General features: G+C 36.3%; 1 protein-coding gene across 1 annotated transcript in view; it reads right to left on the bottom strand.

Moving 5' to 3' along the window:
• Positions 1 to 733: 733 nt before the first annotated feature.
• Positions 734 to 23574, bottom strand: part of LOC142341164 (uncharacterized) — a 176545-nt gene continuing 153704 nt past the window's right edge. Inside the window, exons 3-8 of the mRNA XM_075392065.1 lie at positions 21697 to 21840; positions 17334 to 17652; positions 16688 to 16982; positions 10199 to 10317; positions 9038 to 9280; positions 734 to 1318 (exon numbers count right to left, since the gene is read on the bottom strand). Coding sequence (XP_075248180.1) covers positions 972 to 1318; positions 9038 to 9280; positions 10199 to 10317; positions 16688 to 16982; positions 17334 to 17652; positions 21697 to 21840 — 1467 coding nt within the window. The 3' untranslated portion in view covers positions 734 to 971. The remainder of the gene's footprint in view (positions 1319 to 9037; positions 9281 to 10198; positions 10318 to 16687; positions 16983 to 17333; positions 17653 to 21696; positions 21841 to 23574) is intronic.

Raw genomic sequence — 23574 nt, forward strand, 5'->3', positions numbered from 1 at the left:
TGTGCTAAAACAATTAAGTGAGTTTTGATTATCGCCTCGCGTTCATTGTCATTTTAATCAGTTTTGCTAAAGCACTGATGCTGCTACAATTCAAAAGAAGAATTAAGAGCGATAGAGATTCAATTGGAGACCGTCTGAAGACTTGGCGTTTCTTCATTTGTGATTTTCAGAATGTTCACAGGTAAATGATCGCTGAAACTTTCCCTAGCATATTGAAAGCTATTTTTTCAGAAGTTTGTCTTTAATTAGAATTAAACGCTTAACTTACAATTAAAAAACGATGAATTTTATCTTCATGTTATCTAATTGGCTCCAGAAGACGTTTTAAAGCAAATTCCTAAGTTGCAAAATTTTCGAAATGTATTTTTCGTTCCCTAAACGATTGTTTTTTACCGATGTTCTGGCTGTGATCACAAAAACATTTCAAGTCAAAATTGCAGTATTTCTCGATCCATAAACGATTGTAGTTTTTACCGATTTGGTGCTTTTTCTCAAAAAAAGTGATGTTGACTAACAATCATTTCTGACAGATGTTATAGCCTAATTCTCAATAAATTTTGTTAGGACAGACGGCAAATCAAAAAATAAAATCCTTTTTGACATTTTCACATTTCCTAATTTGCCTAGAAAACTTGCTCTGGAGATAATCTTCCAACTATTTCATGTTTTTTCCAGTGGTTTTAGCTTAGAAAATCAGGTTGTAAAATTCTGATCTCTGATCCAATTAGAAAACTCTGATCCAAATTTTATTTCAAAATAATTAGCGTTTTCTTAGAAGTTGTAGAATCTGCTAAAAGCAATCAAGATAAATAGAACGCGCTTCAAAATGAAGACGAAATAAACGTTTAAAGTAATTTGAAGCGCAAAAATTGTAGACAAGGATATGAAAAAACAAGATAATAGAAATCAACGAGTTTAAATAATTGACAAATTCAGTTTGATAATATTGGAACGCTTTTGCGGTTCTCCGTTCATTTAAACACTGTTAGTACCCCATCACAACCAACTCCTCTTTCTTCAGAGGTTAAATTCTCATCTTCGGCTGCGCACTGAATATACTCGAACTCCAAACTAGTCAAATTCATTGTATGAAAACTGTGACTGGCTTTCTTCCCTTCTAAGATTTCCGCAATATGTTTGTGAATTCTGGCTTTAAATTCTGGTTTTGGTCTACTTGCAAATTTGGAAGCATTGCATTTTCGAGACTTTGTTTGTGACTGCGTTGTTTGCTCAGAGGTTGCTGGATGTACTCCGCAGAACTTTTGAAGTCCCTGCTTAATTTCAGCGCTATAATTGGAGTTGGCCTTTTCGAGTTCATCTGCAACAGAAACACGTGAAAGAATAAAGCAACTAAGCTGCTCCCGATAGCTGAAGGCAACACTGTACTCTATTAAAACTTGGTAGTATTTGACTAGTACTATTTTGTTGTTTAATTTCCATTTTAGTCTCACCCCCCCCCCCGACTGGTAGGACTAGAGCGTAGAGCAGACCAGCTCCCCGATTAAAGCAAATATACTAACACGACCGACTACTTGGCGGTAATTGAGATTGAAACAAAACATAGGTCGCAGATTGCCAGAAAATTGCTGGAAAGCTTCACAAATTGTGGTCTAAAAATGCACATGAAAAACATAGTCTACAGATTGCCGGAATAGCTGCGAACGAATAGACTTGCGTACCGTATAATAGAGATAGAACAGATACAGATATAAGTTGAAAAGTTATCGACACCACTCAAAAAAAACTATGTAAAAAAGTATGTAAAACTATTTTAAAAGACGGCGATAAATTTAAAAAGCTTGTTAAAATTCATTGCTCAGAAACCTATTCCTTAGGCACCTTTATTAAACATATGAGTTCCTTTGACCTTAAACTAATTCAAAATAAACTTAAGTTTTAAAGTGCAAAAGTCATTTTATACAGTGATGTAAGTCATTTGTGATCAAAATCTAAGCGCGCAAAAAAATTTTGCTAGAGAGAGTGAGAAATGACGTCACGCGCTCAGAAGCCGTTAGTGAGAGGAAGAAGTAATTCAGAAAACTTGACTTTCTCAGCTTTGCTGTGTGAACAAATGTAAAACGAAAAAGAGCATCAGACGACGAAACAAAAACATAGCCGGAAAAATTCTCGAAACGACTCGATGAGTCCTCTCTCTGAAAAAAACTTGAAAATTAAGTGGTACTTACTAAAGTGACTACTCAAACTAAAAAATCAGCTCAAAATATGAAAACAATGGCCATTAAAACCAACTGAACAAAAAAAATCAAAAAAAGTCCATTACTCCTATATTTAATACAAGCAAAAATTACCACGGAAATTTTTTTACGGAATTGGAAACATCAAACTGCTCAAGCGGCGAAGTGCAAGCTACGTTAGGCTGTCAAAAATTTTATATTTTTGAAAAAACTAAAACCTGCAAGAAAAAATTGTTACAAAATTGAACAATTTCCGTAATTTTTCTCATTAAAAACACTTATTTATACCATAAAAACTGTAATCATTTAATAACTAAATAAATCCTAACATGGAGTTGTCCTTTTAAATCCGATCAACGAGATGATAAAAAAACAACGGCCAATAAACCTATCAAGACAGAAAATTTTCATGAAAACGACTTATAAGAAAGATCACTATTCAAAAGCAAAAGGTCTTATTAACAAAACCAAATGAATAATCTAAAAAGAAAACGGTCAGCCAAAATTTTCAACAGTGAATCAAGCAAAAACTCACTGCTATATTGTATTGAGAAACCAGCTGCAAAAGAAAAATTAAATCAAGACAAAAACTATTAGTTCAAATCAATAGTTTCAAAACTAATATAAGCAGGACCATTAAAACTATAAACCTTAGGAGATTGTTGGAAAGATACAGAGTACAGTGTGGAGAAAACAGACATTGCAAAAAAGATGGGAAAATTAATTCGCAATTTTTGAAAAATAAAATTAAAATAAACAGAAAACCCTAATTAAAAACCAAATTTAAAATCATCAAGCAAAAAAAACATAGATTTGTCATTATTAAGCAATCGAGGCTCAAAAAATTTGCATACTCATCTTCCTGTTTCAGTAGGAAAAAACTGTTCAAGCTCAAAAATAAAAAACATAGCTGGCAGATTGCCAGAAAATAGCCGCAGTAGATTCGTAGATCGGCAGTCTAAAAACAGAAAAAAAGACAGACCAAAAAAAATTTGTCTTTTCATTGAAGGCTGATCTGTTATACTTTGATTAAAAATCTGTATAAGTTCTGGCTGCTTCTATTAGCTGATCTCAAATAACCTTCATTTAGAGTGACACATACCCATTTGACCTTATCTCTTTGAATTAAAGTAAATAAAAGTCAATTTCAAATTGAGGACGTCATTTTTGAGAGTGAGGTAAGTCAAGTGTGACCAAAAATTTAATCACGCGCATGAACAAAAAACTCGCTCCACTAAGAGCGAAAAATGACGTCACACATGCAATTCAGTTGAAATTGCATGAACGAATGAACAAAAAGTGGCTGTGACGTCATATGGTCGTAACAAAAATCATGCCGACGAAATAAAAAAAAACCAAGAGAAGGCCAATAATAGCCTCAGCTATCGCTGTGCGGCTATTAAACAATTTGAAAAAAATGGTCGAAAAATGGTCATATTTTCTACTTAATTTTGAAGACTTTACCAAAAACTACTTCAATTAACAATAAAATGAAACAAATCCTTGACGGTGCAGATGAAGAACGTTTTATAACAGATTTTAGTAAATAACTACAAAATACAAAAAACGGGGAAACTGAGACAAAAACAGCCAAAACCGGATTATTTTGTGTACACTTTTAATTAATTTGTGTACACAAGAAAATCTCACGACAAAAAGAAGCATTCAATTGATAAAATATCAAAAAAAATGTGGCCATATTAGCTGAGCTGGTAGAAAAAATTCCACTTAGAGATAAAAAAAAGAAATAGATGGAAAAAGCCAAAAAATGATTAAAACCAGAAATATTTGCTAACTTTGCGCTTGAAACGCATAATTAGGCGAGCAAAACCACTTTAGTATGAACTTCAGAAGGTTACAAACTCATGAAGCATCGATGAAAACCTATTTCTACAAAATAAACAATTTACAAAAAATTGGGCCATATAGACGAAAACACGGTTAAAATGTCATCTATATGCGCCACTCTAAAAAACACTTCAAAAAAACATTTTTCAAAGTCGAAAGATCATTCCCTCAACGCAGCACATGAATAAAAAACTTCTCTTGCTCAGAAGAATATAGTTCACACTGCAATTGTACTCACTTTCGCCTTCAGGTCAAAACGCCGTTTGAACAAATAGTACTTCCTGTAAAAAAACATAACCGACTAACAAACTTCGAGTTGAACAATTGCGATCAAAAGCTCATAAACACCTGATAGATATGTCGGTAATACAGCTCAAATGTCACGAAGGAGCTCCTGCTGCATATAGTTATTTCTTTTACAATATTGAATCAGACTTTGAAAGTTGTTTCTTTTCTTCCATTCATCATTTGGGGCACAGACAAACTTTTTGAAAGTTGAATTTGCATTAGCCATGCTGTCAAATTAATAATAGCAAAGAGTGTCAGAGAAAGAATGAAAAAGAATGGCCTGATCAAGTTATTGTCAACTATGTAGCAACAAACAGCTTTAGTTGAGCTCTTCTTTGGGTGCATAATCTCTTCGGCGCCAAGAATCAAAAGCCGTCGAGGAGTTGTTAAAAGGATTGAAAACACGCTTATACGAAACATCCGAAATACGCCCAAAGAAATAAATCTTACTCAGGATTCAGTAAAATTAATCGAATACATGTTTAATTAATTATGAGATTAATGTATAAATGATGGAAAAAACTTTTAGATCATTGCAAACAAGCTTCTCAATGTGAAAAAAAAGCTGTGACCAATTACAATTGTACCTTTTATCTATTACTAAGCCTCAGTGCAAAAAAGAACACTTTCTCCTCATATCTGTAAAATTTTAGTTAGGGCAAAAGTTTACAGAGATAAGCAGTGTAGAAAGTAGGAACAATTATAAACAAAGAAAACAGTAAAATTTAAGGCCTTGATATATACCACTGGAGAAAATACTTCTATTGGGGTTGAGGGAGGGCAGTATCAAAAATTCCAAAACATAACTGACTAAACGTAGGAAGAATTGCTCTCAAACGACCGGTAGAAGCCAGTCGAGGCTTACAGATGCGAGCATTGGGGGTGAGCGGAGTTGGGGGGAGGGGGGCTTGGAGGGGGGTCAAGCGATGTGTGTGTGTGTGTGTGTGTGTGTGTGTGTGTGTGTGTGTGTGTGTGGAGGGGGTAGGATAGAGAGCTGGAGTAGAGGCGGATCTAAATCACCAGGTTGGAAGTGGGTGGACGGGGGTGACCGAGGGGAGGGTGTGACTAACGGGGGTCAAACTTTTAAGACTAAGAACCGCCCTTCACACACTGAAATTATCTCAAAACAGTTTTGGTAACTCAAATTCTTAGACCACAGGACTACGACGTAGCGACTATTCAAAATTAGAGCGATAAACTTTCACAACTCAAGGCCACTTATTTTTCCGCTCAACTGATTGCTTCGGCGTAATCAAAATCACTGCTCCAATCAATTTGACTTGAAAAATCATCAAACCATGTAAACCGATCTTAAAGAAACCACTTCAATGCAATTCATATTATTTGAGTTTTAAAGTATAAAAGGAGAGCGCCTAAATATTAGCTGAGCGGCTATTAAAAATGGAAGCAATTTCGCCGCGCTTTTCATTTGACTTTTAATAGTAAACTGCTGTCAATTGCTTTCACCTGCTTAAATTTCAGTCAGAGTGATTTCGATCACACCAGAACCAAGGAGCCAAGCGCGATTGAAGTCGTCGTCACTCGAGAAGTCAGATAGTTCAAATGTTATCAGGGCTTCCTTCAGACAATTACTAAGATTTAAGTGTGGAAAACGCAACAATTTCTGGCGCAATTTTTATTGTAATTTCAGCAGTAAACAGACGCAATTAAGTTAATGGCATAAATTCCCAAGGAGAGCAATTTTTAAACCGCGAAAATCAGGAAGGCAATGAAAATCGCTCAAGAGAGCGAACAAATCTTCTACAATAAAAATAACAAAATTTGCATAAAAAAGATACGCGGCTGTGATAAATGTTTCAAATATTGCTCGAGAGTCATTGAAAAAATTATACAGTAAGAAAGAAACATAGCCGGCAGATTGCCGGAAAACAGCCGTCGTTGACGCACTTGACGCACATTGGAATTGAAACTGAAGAAAGAATTAAGCGATAGAAATTGACAGAATTTTTCTGAGTGTCAAAGTATACATATTTGATGTGCAAATTATGCATATTATGTAAGATTCTATATCCACACGTAATTCAGCTTCTAAACTGAAAGCCATTAAGCGCAATACTAATACCAGCTAACAATCGCGTTTATGAACTTTGATAACCTACTGCATTATGATTTAATGAAAGGGCTTTATATGTTTATCCCGTTTCCTTTGATTTTGCTCTTTTGACTTTGACCGTATTCACCACATTGCGTCATTCAATGCGTGAAAGAATTTAAAATCCCTCCAGTTGAAAAAGTGAGTGAGGTAAGTCAGACGTCAAGCGTGAAAATTGTGACTTAAGTATACAAAAAAACATAGCCGAAGACCTCCGGAAACGACTCGGAGTACAAAAATGGCTCCCTAATTAACATAAGAACCCCCTAATTGATACTGCCAATCAATTTGAAAGAAACCAAGCGAAAACAATTTGAAAAGTACCTGACAACATAAACTGAACAGAGCCGGCAGATTGCCGGAATAGCTGTGAAAGAATAGACCTGCAAGCCATAAAATAGAGATAGAAACAGATACAGATCTAAATTGAAAAAAAAAATCGACGCCGCTCAAAAAACTAGGCTAAAAAACATTCAGCGATAAATCAATAAAGCTTGTTAAAATTCATTCCACAGAAGCCTCTTATTAGGGACCTTTACTGCACATATGAGTTCCTTTGACCTTAAACAAATTCAAATTAAATCTAAGTTTTAAAGTGCAAAAGGCATTTTATTGAGTGATCAAAACCTAATCACGCAAATAACCTAAAAACTTTCGCTAAACCGAGTGAGAAATGACGCCACAAGCGCAAATGCCGTTAGTGAGAGGAAGAAGTCATTCAGAAAATTTGACTTTTTCAGTTTTGCTGTGTGAAATGTAAAACGAAAAAAGAGAGTCAGACGACAAAACAAAAAAAAACCAAGAGCACCGCAATATAGCTACGCTCAGCTTACAACTTCGCAGCTATTATAAAGAATCTGATAAAAAATTCATTACGAATTGCGGCACCAGCAGAACTACTGTCGAAAACCCTCCCAGCACAGTAACTTCTCATTCAATAAACAAATGCCAATTGATAGGAGGGCACAAAATAGTTCATTACAGAGAAAAAAAACCGGAAAAAAGGAATAAAGAATAGGACAGAGTCGAAAAAAAATTCGACAAAAACATTTGAACAAAATTATCCACAAAATGTTGAAATGCTAAAAAATTGCAAAACGAAAAAAAATAAATCTTTATTATTTGTGTGATTTGAGCCCTCTCTGAACTTCAATGGCATCATTTAGAAGCATAACCTATAAAAACAGATCCAAACTAAAGATTGAACAAGAAAAACTAACATAGCTGACAGATTACTAGAAGAAAAGCCGCAATAGCTTCGCAGATCTGCAATCTCAAAAAGATAGTAAATGAAAGACGAAGGAAACTTTTCATTAAATGCTGAGATGTTATATTTTGATTATGAATAAGTATAATTTATTGCTACTTCTATTAGCTGCTCTTAAATAACCTTCAATTAGAGTAAAATACACTCAGTTAAGCTTACCTCTTTGAATTAAATAAAAGATAAGTCAATTTCAGAGTGAGGAAGTCAATTTTGAGTGAGGTAAGTCACGTGTGATCAAAAATGTAAACACGAGAATGAAAAAAATCTCGCTCCATTAGAAAGAAAGAATGACGTCACGCACGGATATGCATGAAAAATGAACAAAAAGCAGATTCGAAGTGGTTGTGACGTCATATGGTCGTACCAATCTTGACGAAATAAAAAAAAACACGAGAAGGCAACAATAGCCCCAGCTATCGCTGTGCGGCTATTAAACAAAACCGACTAACGTCGAGCAAATTGCTCTCAAACGACCGGCGAGCAGTCGGCTTCCTCAGTAGCTAGCCACGGTTTAGTGAGGCTAGATTTAGCTTAATTGAAGGGGCGTGATGTGAGCGCTGCGGGAGGGGGGGGGGGTCAACCTCCAAGAACCGCCCTTCACACCATAAGCATAAGTCTCCAAAACAGTTTCTGTTAATCGCATACTTGGACACTATTAACCTGAAAGGCTCTAAGAGAACTTAATGCCCGCTGGGCGTTACCTGTTTATCCAGTTTTTGAAAACGAAAAGTCAAATGGGTCAGACGAAAAAATGGCCAAGCGAAAAACCACATAAAAAAGACCAATAGGACTATAATAATTGCCATAAACTTTGTTTGAAAGCAATTAATAGCCAGAAGCTTAAATGAGCAAAAATATTAAAACACAAAAAACAGGCAAAATGGTCCAAAATTTGCTTAAATTTACTCAATAATCTTCAAAAAAACCTCGAAATTGATAACAATTATATCGCAGAGCCTACCATAACTACTAAAATAGCTAATTTGAACCACACTCCCCAAATGCTATATAAAATTGAAATGCAAAAAGTGCTGAAAAAAAGCGTACATGTCAAAATGGTAAAATATCTCCAAATTCAATCTAAAACATCATTTTTTTTATTCAGATGGTCAAAAAAGCTTTCAATGCAGCATTACAAGTTTCGCTAAACAATACACCGTAGACGCTCCACCACTACTCCTCTTCGAGTCGCAGAAAGGAGAGCGCCCAAATAATAGCCGTTGAGAGGCTGACGGCGGCTAATAATAAAGAAGACGAACTTTTTGATATTCAATAGATCTCTTTTCATTCGAACATTTATCAACCTATGTTCTTTTCCACTTTTACCGTTTTTCTCTTTGATGGCATCGTTGAGAGCCTGGCTGAGAGCAGAACTGCCTGGACTGCCCCTGAGACCTTTCTGGAATGCCCTGATAGCACCATCCACACTCCTCCGCTCGCTCAACACCAGCAGGCACTTGCCCTTTAGCAGGTTGATCACAGGGTCATCTGGGTAGAAGTCCAGCACTGGCTTGCACTGAGAAAGACAGGGGCCATATTTAGCCAATTGAAACAGGCATCTACACACACCTGAACAGCAAGCGAAAATGGGTAAGCAGGGAACAAACGGGGGAGGGGGTGGCGGTGGTGACAGTTTACAAAAATGGGAACATGCGCAAAGATAGAAAATTTAATAGAGATTCATACTCATCTCAGACCATAGAGATTCATCTCAGCACATAGCATTGTGAGTAATTGTGTGAGTCCTTGTGAACAAAGTTCTCCTTTGATTTGAGTATGTGGAAACCAATGTGTCCACAGACTAATAATGCTTTCTTGATTATAATACAGGGTGATATTAACCAATAAAACTATGATGAAGCATTATAATGGCGTAAATTAATAAATATTGGTGATCAAAAACTATTGGGGGGTGGGGGGAGGGGGAGAGCTCAGATAGTGACAAACCACATATCATAATTAATGCCAAGAACTACGGGCCAGGAAAAACTAGACATCAAAAGCGGAATGCGTGCCATTTTAGTATAATTGTCTTTGAGTTAATTGATAAACGGAAAGTGAAGCAGCACATACTGAATGAAAAGTTTACTAAGTTTCCAGCCCTAACTCAGCGGCCCTCGATAGATTTGCAATCATTGCTCTTTAAACTTTCGAGAGCAGCAAATGAACACAGATGTTGAAGTGATTAGGACTGAATTGTCTGGATAAAAGTCAACATCAGAGACCGTCTTTGGTGTTATATAAGTGATATCTATATGCGGTGATAAGACGAACAGCTATCAAAATTTCATATACTTGGGTTTTGAAACACAGGGGTAGAACTTGGTATTTTTAACCTTTGGTTCCCTAAACAAGTTAGAGCATGAGTCGTAACCCCCTTTGGTCTACTAATGTTAATGTTCCACTAAGCCCCAACATATACAACCTAAGCCCGTCCCGTGCAGCAGTATTGATCATAATGATCAAATAAGTCAGAAAAAGAAGTACCTCTCTCAATTTTAGCCCAGAGAGCCATTCGTTCCCTGTCTTCTTCGTCGTCTCTCACACTCTCCCAACTGACCATGTCAGATGCCTTTCTGTAGTGTCTAAGAGCCTCGCGGTAGTTTCTGAAATAACACTGAACGTGAACACTTCAAAGATCTGTGAATTCGCTTGAAACTAAAAGAATGATAAAGATGTTTGATAACAAGATGATTGTTATAAAAGTTGTCTTAGGCATTAACCATTTCAGTCCACGAATCCTTAATTAGAGAGTGAAGTCCTCAATAGAATGTACCCCATCCGATTAAATCAAACAAAACCATTCACAAAATGATCATTTGCAATTTCAAAAAATCTATCCACTTAACAATAATAAAAACATAACCGACTAAACGTCGGAAGAATTACTCTCGAACGACTAGTGGGAGCTCTAATCAATTGCAACCTGCTTCAGTCGGGGGGGGGGGGGGGGGGGGAGGGAGGGAGGGGGAGCCTAAGTGGGACTAAGAAGTTCAAAATGTGCTTCAAATAACCACATTAGAGGTTAACATATACCACTATTAAGATTTAAAGTAAAAAATGACACCAGTTTCGACGCACTTTTCATTTGACTTTTAGTATTAAATTGCCGCCAGTTGAGTTCAGCTGCTTGAAATTGTGATTGAGAGAGAATTTTAGATCACGCGAAACGCAAAAAGTCAAGGGCGTAAAAGTCACTCGAAAAGTCAAAACCGTCCAGTGAAGATTTTCATAAAAGACACGTTTACAATAATTGCTATGAACTTCGTTCAAGAGCAATTAAAAATCCCTCGAATCGCGGCAACAGTACACTTGTACGAGTTGAAAACATAGCCGGGCAATTCCTTGTCATACAATCCAAATTCCATATCCATATACTTGGCTATCATGACAGCTACAGATTTCTCTGCTTCGACAAAAATGCGATGTTAACATAAAAGACAAGAAAGGAAACTTAAAATGCAGACGTGAAACAAAGAAATAAATTACTACCAAAATTGGTAATATCCTTAAAAACAAAAACTAATGATCAAGTACAACCCGAAAAATAGGTATCAAACGTTTTTGTAAATGGTTTTCAGCTGTTTTCAAACTTCATTAATCTATTAGAAAATTTCTCGTTATCAGGAACTGAAAAATAAGAAAGGTTGCAAATATCATTCAACATTTATGGAATTAATATTTTTTAAAACCAAAAGCCACGCATCGATAAATGCAGAAAAACGGATTGTTCTCTACCAGCCTGATTAGAAAACAGGCACACATTTCTAGTTAAAAGTAAAAAGGCAAGCATTTCATAACATAGCTGGCAGTTTGCCGCTGCGAAACAGACTCACGTGACGTAGAATATAGATAGCAACATGCTTTATTATTAACATTGATCATTGTGTATGAGTCCTATATTGACCTTTAAAGGGGCTAGAGTGATCTCGAGTGACCTTAATAAAGTTAGAAGTCATTTAGAGAGCGATGAAAGTCAGATATGATAAGAAAATTTTGAACAGTTCAGGATAAAACACATCGCCAATTAGTTTAAGACATGACGTCACGCACATAAAAGTAGCAAAAAATCGGTGAAATAGCGACATGAAAAGATCATCAAATAGCTGTTTTCAAGTTTGAGGAGTGAAAAAATGTAAAACGAAAAAGAGCGTCAGACGACGAAACAAAAACGAAAACAGATCACCGCAAAATAGTTACGCTCGGATTGCAGCTATAAAAAGAAGCAAAATAAAAGCCCGTGCCTCAAATCTATTTCAATTGCAAACAGGGCTGGAATGCCATTGGCCGTGCTTCCCACAGAAGTCTTCCGACCTATAACTGTTTTCATGGAGGTGAGAACAACGTATGAGGGAGAGACAAAAACAAGAGTACTAATTTGACAAGGATGCTCAGTAATGTGCGTTTGCACAATCTTCCGATCCACTCATCCTCATTTTTAACCTAACTGTCTTCCAATCGACATTTTTTGAAATGGTGTATAAAAAATCGCTGTTAACTCAAACATTTAATGCAGTAAACAATGCCGCTTTAGAGGGCCGATGAGATATGCCATTTACAAGACAAGAAAAATAGCAAAACCAAATAACCAAAACAAACATTAATAACGAAAAAAAACTCGATGTCCACTTTATAAAAAAACAATTAACAAAGTCAAAATAGAAACACATAGAACTCAAATTGATTAAATTAACGTGAACTTCACTAAAAAGATATGGGGCGTGTTCGTCTAGCAAATAAAAAAAACGGCAATTTAAAAAAACGTTAAAAATTTTAAAACAAATAATCTCGAAGACACGAAAACCATACCCTAGCAACTGAAATCATCAAATAGGTCCACATTTAACCATTGAGCTCTTTCGTTATCTAGTTTATCCAGAATATGTCTCACGACTAATAAAAAGACGACAAATTCAGTCAACAATAGAAATTCCAAAACATTGCTTAAAATCAGTGTCCAATTAAATATACTTTTGTATATTTGGGTGCCGTCTTCAGTGTGTTAATGTTAGAAGACACCAAAAATTAGACTCAAATATGGGAAACTATTCCAAAAATTACAAAACTTTAGGAAACTAGTATAACCAAAGCCAGAAAACCATTCATTTAAGCATGGAACCACAATTTAGATTTAACTTTTAAAATCATTTTAACATAACAAAGATGTGATCTGTCTATGATTAGACTAAGGCAAAAGTTGAGCAAAATAAAATTAAGAAGTCGGCAAAATTCGAAAAGTTACTCAGATAGATAAGTATTCGAAGATCTAAGAGCCATTATTCATGGACCGATATTCTGAAAAAGGGATCAGTAACAACTCCATATGGAGCCATAAAAACTGTTATTATACTGCTACATCATACGACTACATGAAGAGCGGCAAACATAGTCAAACAAAAAAATCAATTAAAGTTTGCGAGAAACCGTGTAGAACCCGTCAAAATCCATAATCTGTTCATTAAAAAATAGAGATGTTCAATCATTCAAATGAAAATATTTATAGATTAATATATGAGGTCTAATTTGCTCTTAAATGGGCTCTGTCATTAATTGACCAATATGTTTAAATCATTCCAGTCTAACAACATGCCTGTAGTTAACATAAAAGAAACAAAGCCGGAAAAATAAAACATACACTGACTAATGGCGGAAGAATTGCTCTCCAACGACAGGAGGGAAGAAAAACATTTGACCCCGCCGGGATTCGAACCACAGACCTTCCGATCAATAACCAGCTGCACTGGCCACTCGGCTATCAGACCCTTGATGTTGCTATGCTGCAACCGACTTTATGTTAGCAACAAGCTCTACTTCGGAAAGAGAGCAATATGAGATCACTCAAAAGTGAAAAACTAAAGCGTGAAAAAGTCACTTGAGAAGTCAAAGAACGTTCTAGAAGAAAAGCGCAAAATCGTCACGCAAAAAAAAATTTATAAAAAAACCAACACGTTTACAATAATTGCTATGAACTTCGTTCAAGAGCAATTAAAAAAGCGTGCTATAGAGTTCGAATAATTTTTATAGTAAAAACCCACAATTAGACTAAAACTATCTTGATAATGCTGCTTATCTTTTTGAAAAGGCAGTTATTCCATTTGCTGATGAAATATAGTTTGACAAAAAGTCAATATATCAAAAATAAATGAAATTTGGATAATTACAAGGGTTAAATTAGAAAACCGGAAGACGTCACAGAAAATGAAGTAAAATTAGACCCCTCTGGTGCTAAAGACTGGGCCAACAGAATTTAGATTCGTACTTCCGGAAAATCTAAACAAAGTACCGAGCTGAAATTGGTGAATTTTTGATGAAAAACGACCAAATTTTTGAAAAATTTTGACAAAAAAACTAGCCAAAAATTTGGATGAAACAGCTCAGCAGCACTCCTTTCTTTGTCTTCGATAGTGAAACCAATAACACTATTGTTAACAAAATAAACATTTTTAAGCATTGTTGACAAAATGGGCAAAAATACGGCAAATGTGAACAAAATCAACTGAAATCAGTCAAATGTTCACAAAACTTTAAACCTGAAAAAAAAGTAATTCTATATTCTACGCTGGAAGGGCTTTTTAATGATATCACTCAACTCTACGATAAAAATTTCGATCGGCCCAAAATTGAACAAAAAAACCAATTGAGCATATAGTTCCTCCCCTACCAAGGTGGGTCGGAACAACAAATTGAGCGGAGAAAGGAGAGAGGCTTACATTCTCTAAGCACTTAATTAACAAAAATGCCAAAAAAGCATTAACGAGTAATATTGAATTGTAACTTCTCAAATTTTCAAATCAAGTAGAATAAAAAATTGAAGCTTTTCAATTGTTCACACTGAAAATCATTTTTGCAAGATCAGCGAGCCACAACGAAAGGTGTCATTTACTGTGGTTGTTATTTCAACCATTCAATATCCAACAAGGATTAAAAATTTCAAAATAGTCAAAAAATTTTCAGTTCATATCAAACAAACATAAACCGACTAATGTCATCGGAATTGCTCTGGAACGACAGGCCAGTGGAAAATTGTTTGACCACGCCGGGATTCGAACCATTGCCCTCCCGATCCCTAACCAAATGCACTGCCCACTCGGCTATCCGGCCCTTCTTCTTGCTATGCTGCAACCGATTTTATATTAGCTTTACTTCGGAGTGAGAGCAATAGAGATCACTCAAAAATGAAGAACGAAAGCGTGAAAAAAGTTACTTAAAAAGACCAACCCGTTTACCATACTTGCTATGAACTTCGTTCAAGAGCAATTAAAATCAACGGCTTCGAAGACATTTTAGTTCCACTCAATGAACATTTTCTTCACTCCTAATTGGGTAAAAAAAATTAGACCAAAATTATCCAGAATGATTGCTTGTTAGACATTTGCAATGGCTAGAAAGTACTAAGAACCTAATTTTTGTGCACAAAAAATCTTAGTCTCAATTTTCCCCTAAGAAGAAAGAATTATAAATGCTTATCCATTTCTCCTATTGGGATCCATTTATCCATTTAGGGATGTCCTAGCATTGCAAGTTTTAGGTGGCAGTTTTTGCAAAATTTTTGAAATTAAAAATACTATTCTAGTCGGATGCACATTTGAGCTAAATCTTTTGTTCAGTCAAAAACATACCCGGCAGATTGCCGGAAAATAGCCGCCGTTGATTCCAATAAGCATGATTGGGATTGAAAGAATAGAAGATATTGAAAAAAAAAATTTTTGTACAAAAACATTTTTTAAGTCCGATTTATTTTGATGGCATTTCGTAGTTGAACATAACGTACTTCTGTTTCTCAGAGAGAGGCTACAGGGGCTACTATCAAAACCAATAAGCATTAGAGATGGTGACTAAGATTTATAGGAAAGACGTTCAAATAGCGGGCATCTAAAATTGGGCTTTATGGGTTTATCCCGTTTCTACTACTGACTTCAATTTTTTATACTGACTCTGTTCATTTTGAATTGCTTTGCTGAGCAACTGCTGTTCAAAATCACTTTTAGCAGAATGAGAGAAGAGAGAAACTAGCCTAGAGAAGTCAAAAAGACATCACGCAAAATGTTGAAAAAGCGGCAAAATGAGGTAAAGCGAAATATTTTTTTTATTCGACGAAGTAAAAAAAATAGGAGCGCTATAATAGCCGGCTGAGAAGATGAGGGCGGCTATTAAACATACCCGGCAGATTGCCGGAAAATAGCCGCCGTTGATTCGAATAAGCATGATTGGGATTGAAAGAATAGAAGATATTGAAAAAAAAAAAGATTTTTGAACAAAAACATTTTTTAAGTCCGATTTATTTTGATGGCATTTCGTAGTTGAACATAACGTACTTCTGTTTCTTAGAGAGAGGCTACAGGGGCTACTATCAAAACCAATAAGCATTAGAGATGGTGACTAAGACTTATAGGAACGACGTTCAAATAGCGGGCATCTAAAATTGGGCTTTATGGGTTTATCCCGTTTCTACTACTGACTTCAATTTTTTATACTGACTCTGTTCATTTTGAATTGCTTTGCTGAGCAACTGCTGTTCAAAATCACTTTTAGCAGAATGAGAGAAGAGAGAAACTAGCCTAGAGAAGTCAAAAAGATATCACGCAAAATGTTGAAAAAGCGGCAAAATGAGGTAAAGCGAAATATTTTTTTTTTCGACGAAGTAAAAAAAATAGGAGCGCTATAATAGCCGGCTGAGAAGATGAGGGCGGCTATTAATAATTACCTCAAAGCGTTCCAAAACTGCTTTTGGTTTACCAAATCTATCGTCCAATTTACCGTCAGAATCACAAGAAATCCGAGAAACGTTTTCATTATAGTATAAATCTTTAATTGATTTTCCGCCCCCAAACCAATTCGTAGGGTTGAAACAATAATTTTGACAAAAGGCAAAAATGGGTTTCACATCTTAAGGTCTTGCAGCTATCCTACAAACGCCAAAGTGAGTGAGTATTACACTGATGATCACGAAGAAGTTGAGTTGTTAATGAGGCCTACTTGACTGCATAGCGACGGTTGCCCATTTTGAATTCTTCTTTCGATGCCTTCAGCCTCAACTGGAGAGCAGGTCTTTCATCACCCTCTTGTTCACCACTCTCATTATGTCTGCTCTCCCTCTCCAGCTGTTCACTGGCATCCCCACGCACACAGTCCTGCAGAAGAATGTCAAACAGCACCTCACTATTAGCTGGTACCACACTCGGCAGTCCAAACTTGCCATAGGCCAGTTCTGGAGACACCAGGAACTGAGATCTCTCGCCCACCTTCATCGTCATCACACCCAACTCAATGCCTATGAACAAATGCTTTTAGCGATCGGTTTCGAGACTCAAAGATGGCCCAACTTTCAAACTTTTTTGGTTGTCACGATCTGTTAGGTGTAAAAAAATGTTCTCACAAAAAGTCCAACCTTGTCTGACGTCTCTTGAAAATATCTCGATTTGAAAATAGAGTTATCATCTTAAAGCAGAAACTTAGCTGCATTGTAGTCCATTAACAAAGTTTCTGAGATTTGAATTATTTGCAATCTTAAAACCTTTGTCTTTCATGGACTACCAATGCAGCTAATTGAACTATACGTAAAACTGTTTGACTTTGAGCCCCCCCCCCCCTCCTCCAGTATCCATTAGATTTGAGTGAGAACCTTCGATGGTGGATTTGTCTCCGATTCTGAATGTGTGCGCATGGCGCCTCTTTCTGGTTGAGTCAAATGGCTCATCTTGTCCTTCCAAATACGCCGAGTACTCTATAGAAACTAATCCGTTTGAAGCAACATCCGCATCTGCAGAGGACCCTTTCAAATGAGACTCTTCCAGAACCCGCTTGAAAATCATATTGCGGTGCTGAGACGAAAATTTGTGCGTTACATCTTGCATACACTTTTTGAGAGCAACAAAGTCTTCTTCATCTTCATCGTTAAGACCACTTGACATGCTGAGAGGATTGAAACGAGAGCAGATATCCTAAACAATACGCTTATACTAATAGTATTGAAAAATTAATAGTCGCAAGAGTATACGCTTATATTAATAGTATAGTCTAAGAAAAAGGTGGCAATATTTTGATTCATTTTCTGTAAATTCAACCAAGTCATCAATAGTAATATGCTATTGTCGAAAACCAAACTGTTTTCCCTAGAGCAGTTCAAAATTCTCAAGTTACTTATTCGAAAACTTCGCTCCAGATTATGAACAGAAAAACTGGCCGATCGTTGTCTTTAAGAATTTATACTTTTTCAGGTCGCTTGCTAACGACCACTCAGAAACAAGATTAAATTATCAAATCACTAAGCTATACTGCCTACATAAAAAAGAAACTTTTGAAATCCCATTACATAAATCGTCATAATCTGTTGAATATTTATTGTCTGATGAATGAGAAACAGACGTACCCTCCAATTTTTACATTTTTTTTAAATACATACATTGGCTTACTTCAAAGAATTCTAGACTTTTTTGCAACATAAGACTTCATAAACTGGGATTTCGTATAGTTTTACCGCTGCAATCATTTATCTTATATTTTTGCCATGCTCCAAATTTTCATTTCTGTCCGCTTAACCTCGAATTGCAATTATCTAGGTAATCCTTCCATTACTACAATGTCCCGGTCTCTTGAGTTCCTCCATTTGTTGCTAAACCAATCTGAGGTCACCGATTTTGTCAAATTGTCATTTTGAACTATAAATGTTTCTAATTCGTGCAAAAAAATATTTCTCAACTTTCCCTTATTACAACACGATGTATCCCAATAAGGCATTTCTTATCTGTTGCCAAACTGAAAAAAATGAAAATATGTTGACAGCGATAGGCTAAATTCTGCTGCTCCAATATATCGGATTGTAGGGTTTTTATTTGAAATACAGAAGTGATCCAAGCAAATGGCGGAATCTGTGGTTACGTGAGTTGATCCGTGATTTGAATAACGTTTTTGATATAGTTCTTGATCAATATAATGCTATTCTTCGGGTTGATAATGAAATCACCCGCAGAATTGATGGCATTTGCTTATGAGAAAGTTTCCTAGGAGCAAATCAAGGCTGTCAACAAAATATATTTTAATCCAGGAAGGAGGACTATAACGCCTGCGCATTGACCTAATCAATCTGTTCACCTTTAAAGTGCACAACAAAGACTGGGGTAGAAAACGATAATGTTTTCAACTACAAATGAACTGTGGCGTGCATCCTTCTTACGATTCTCAAGTATTACATTGGTGTACTCAGTGTCAGTTTAAATGCTTGAATTGTCATTATCACTTAGCCTGGTGAGTAAGTAAGTGCTTCTATATCTTGAGAAAGATTGCAGTGATCTAATATTGACAAAGATTGTAAACAAGTTCAGTGGTGGAAGTAACATCCCAGATAGCGCTTGAGGGTCAAAGAAAAGCATCTGGAAACAACTTATAACATCAATACTACACTTCAGAACGAGAATGATACTCCACTTCAGAACGTGACTGTTGAAAGCCTCATCATTTTGAGGGTTTAAAATAATGATTCCCCAAATGTCTATGCTGCAAACACAATCCAATTATTAGACTCTTTAATTCAGACTCTAGATAAGAAAGTTCAAAACAATCTGAGTTAAATCGTTGATACAGTTCTTGATCAAGATATTGCTGACGTTTAGGTTGATATCAAAATCACCCAAACAATTGATGTAATTTGATTAAAAGAACTGTTTCTATGAGCTAATTATTGCTGTCGACGTAAACATTTCACTCTTTTCGAGGGACGAGGGGTATAAAAAGCCAGTACTTGCAACTCAAATATGTTTTTCGTGCAACGAAGAATCTGGTTGTAAAACTAATTGCGTTGATGTCACCAGTGCCAGTGTAATATTTCTGATCACCATAATCACATAGCCAGTTCCGCGTTCGGCATAAAAAGACATCAGTCGGAGATTCGAAGCTCTATAAAAGTAATTATAAATCTGGAAAAAAGATATGTGATCTAAGTGCCAACAATTCTCACAAAAGATCGCCCTAATCTAAAATAAACACAGAATGGTTGCGGGCTGAATGACGAAAGCATTAACATCTCAAATAACGATTTAGATCATAGAAAAGCATTTAGAAACAACTCAAAACAGCAATATTTTAATTCAGATTGAGGCCACCCAACCAATTAATGGTCGTTCAACTAATTTTGAAATGGCAAAACATTGATTCCTCAATTGATCAAGCAAATTAGATTCAATTCTTCCCCTTCAGAAGGTTTAGAGCCTGGATACGAAATTCCAAAGTAATTTGAATAATGTCCGGCGAATGCAAAGGAAGCCGATAGGCAAGCAAGCCGACAGAAAAGCAAGCCGAAAGTTATGTAATAGTTATGTAATCTATCAGAAATAAAACATTGTCAGCCGTTACAATCAATACTGCGCGTAGTATTATAGTGAATAATGTATTCCAATGCACCAAAGAAACAAAAATACGTCAATTGGCGAGTCCCTGGAGGACAGAGGGTGACTTTTGTAGGTCACTTTGGGGGTCCCTGGGGGACAATGGGTGACTTTTGTAGGTCACTTGGGGGGTCCCTGGGGGACAATGGGTGACTTTTTTAGGTCACTTTGGTGGTCCCTGGGGGACAATGGGTGACTTTTGTAGGGCACTTTAGGGGTCCCTGGGGGACAACGGGTGACTTTTTTAGGTCACTTGGGGGGTCCCTGGAGGACTGAGGGTGACTTTTGTAGGTCACTTTGGGGGTCCCTGGGGGACAATGGGTGACCTTTTTTAGGTCACTTGGCGAGTCCCTGGGGGACAAAGGGTGACTTTTGGAGGTCACTTGGGGGTGTCACTGGACGACAGCTGCACTGCGAGCTGGTTCTGCTGGCAGAACACTGGAGGCTGTTGGGTGCAGCTACTGATGACTCAGGTTGGCCTGAGTGGGCTGGCTGGCTGTTGGAGGGCAGTTGTGGGGCTGTACTGCAAGCTGATTCAGCTGGCAGAACACGAGAGGCTGTTGAGTGCAGCTGCTGAGAACTCAGTTTGGCCTGAGTGGGCTGGCTGACTGTTGAAAACACTGATGTAATTGGATTATGAGAACTGTCTCTGTGCGCAAAATTATTCAAAATTTTTGAGGGAGACGGTAACTATGCAAAGTCAGTAATTGGAATTAAGTTCTGTTCTTCTCTACCGTGTACAACGAAGAATCTGTTTTAAAAAAGGGTGCACTAGTGGCATCTTACTATTTCGGAGCGTCATAGTCGCTTAGCCAGGTTGGCATATTAAGACATCAGTCGGAGAATCAAGGCTCTATAAAAAGTAATTTAAAATCTGGAGAACAGATATCGATGATCTATAACTAACCCAGAGAATAGCTACAGGTTCAATAGTGAAAACCTTAAAATCTCAGATAGCGCTGGAAGGTCTTAGAAAAGCATTTATAAACCACTTAGAACATCAATACTTTACTCCATAATGAGGCCTAAAATATTTTTACAGTCAAAAAGATTTTCATCAAATTGTAAAATATTGATACTTCGTTTGTCCATGCAAACTTGTCCAATTATTCGACCTCAGAAGGTTTACGAAATCCATTTTCGCAAAACCCGTTCGCGAAATCCATTTTACGAAATCCATCTATTTCTTCGTATACTTCATAGTTTTGGGTTTGTCTCCGTTGCTTCTTCTTCTACTTCAAAAATCTTCAATTTCTACAATCGGGCAAATCTTCTGGAAGATTTCTACTTAGAAAACAACTTAGCTTCCACAGGACTAAATATACTTCATCCTTAGGTTTAAAACTCAGATATGGTACTTTACCATACAAACTCTTACTTAGCTACATATTGGAAACATATAAGACTTAGGACAGAAAATGAAAAAAAGCATTTGAAGCCAATGAAGGCATCGAGTTGCCAACAAAGGAAAGAACATAGAACATTTCTCAAGGACATAGAAACAACTGAACATAGAATCAGTTCATTTCAAATGATATAAATAGATTTTGACTTTTACAGTCATGAACTATTCAATGGAATTTAGAGAGTAGAATTTTTACGTACGGATATGTACTCGTCGTTGTCGTGCAGTTCATTAAGCTCATCTTTGTGTAGTTCACGACTCTGTTCATTCAATACGTCCTCTATCTCAAAGTCCACTCCATTCGACTGCAGATCTCCAATCACGATTGGCGATTTGAGTCCTACCTGTTCAACGATAAAATTCAAGTTCAAAGTCAAAATAAAGTTCAAAACTTCAAATGGCAATTAATCTAAAAAAATGAGAAATTCTATGAATTTCTTGTTGTCCATGTCTCAAAAACAATAAATAAATGGAAATCAGTAAACATAGCCGGCATATTGCAGAGAAATAGCCGCCATAGATGCTTGTGGCACCTATCGCGGCTATTTCCACAGTCCTTTAATAGACCACTAGACTTTTTGGGTTTTTGAGAAAGCCCTAATAGAGCTTTTCGAAATTATTATTCGAAATCAAAAATTCAAGACTCTAATAATAAAAAAATCGGGCATATATGTTTGGCACTACTTAAATGCACACTATTGAGTTCAGAAGTCATTTTATTGAGTGTGGTAAGTCACGCAATTGACCTAAAGAAACAAAAACGCGGGACGCAGGGTAAGACGAAACGAAAATCTATTAGACGAAGTAAAAAACATAGCAGGACATCTCCTGGCGTACAATTCAAATAATTTTCATTGACTAAACGAAAAACTAGACCTAGAACGGACTATGAGTGAATTGGGAAAACAATTTCTAAAAACATAAAAAAACAGAAAAACCAGAAAATCAATGTCAAAATACCGCTAGCAAGAACAAAAAACCACTAGCGAGTAATGTCAATCTGATTCTAACAAAAAAACTAAAACTAGAAAGAACAATGAATGGACTGAGGAAAACCGTTTAGAAAAAAAATCCGATCAAAAAAATCGAAAAAACATTGCGCACGTGAACAAAAACCACCAGCGAGAGAAAGCGAATTTTTGTTCAAACACCGTTTCCTCACTCTACATCAAAATTACAGCAAAAAGATATCACGCCGCAAAACCACTCGATTTTTCCCTCCATTTCCTGTTTCGGCGTGACCAAAATAACTACTCCAATTTGACTTCAAAATCATAAAATGTGTGAACAGCTCTTAACAAAAACAGACAGCGCCCCCATACAATTCAAATTTTTTGAATCGTAAAAAAACATAGCAGGACAAGTCCTGACGTACAATTCAAAGAATTTTCATTGACTAAACAAAAAACTAGACCTAGGACGGACTATGAGTGAATTAGGAAAACCATTTCTAAAAATATCAGATCAAAAATTTAAAAAAAAAACAGAAAATCAATGCCAAAATGCCACATGTGCACAAAAAATCACTAGCGAGAAAAAGAAACTAGGCGTAGAATGAACTATGAATGGATTGGGAAAACCATTAAGAAAAAAATTCTATCCAAAAATCGAAACGAGTAAACATCAAAGTGAAATTGACACATGTGAACAAAAAAGCCACTAGCGAGAAAGCGAATTTTTGTTCAAACACCGTTTTATCACTCTACTTAAAAAACATAACCGGCAGATTGCCGGAAAACAGCCCCCGTTGATTCCAATAAGCATGATTGGGATTGAAAGAATAGAAGATATTGAAAAAAAAAAATTTGTACAAAAACATTTTTTAAGTCCGATTTATTTTGATGGCATTTCGTAGTTGAACATAACGTAATTCTGTTTCTTAGAAAGAGGCTACAGGGGCTACTATCAATACCAATAAGCATTACAGAAAGGTAACTAATACTTATAGGAACGACGTTCAAATAGCGGGCATCTAAAATTGGGCTTTATGGGTTTTATCCCGTTTCTACTTCTGACTTCAATTTTTTATACTGGTTTTGTTCATTTTGAATTGCTTTGCTGAGCAACTGATGTTCATA

The sequence above is a fragment of the Convolutriloba macropyga genome, chromosome 6 (genome assembly GCF_964194025.1).
Source record: "Convolutriloba macropyga chromosome 6, txConMacr16.3, whole genome shotgun sequence".
NCBI classification, from domain to species: Eukaryota; Metazoa; Xenacoelomorpha; order Acoela; family Convolutidae; genus Convolutriloba; species Convolutriloba macropyga.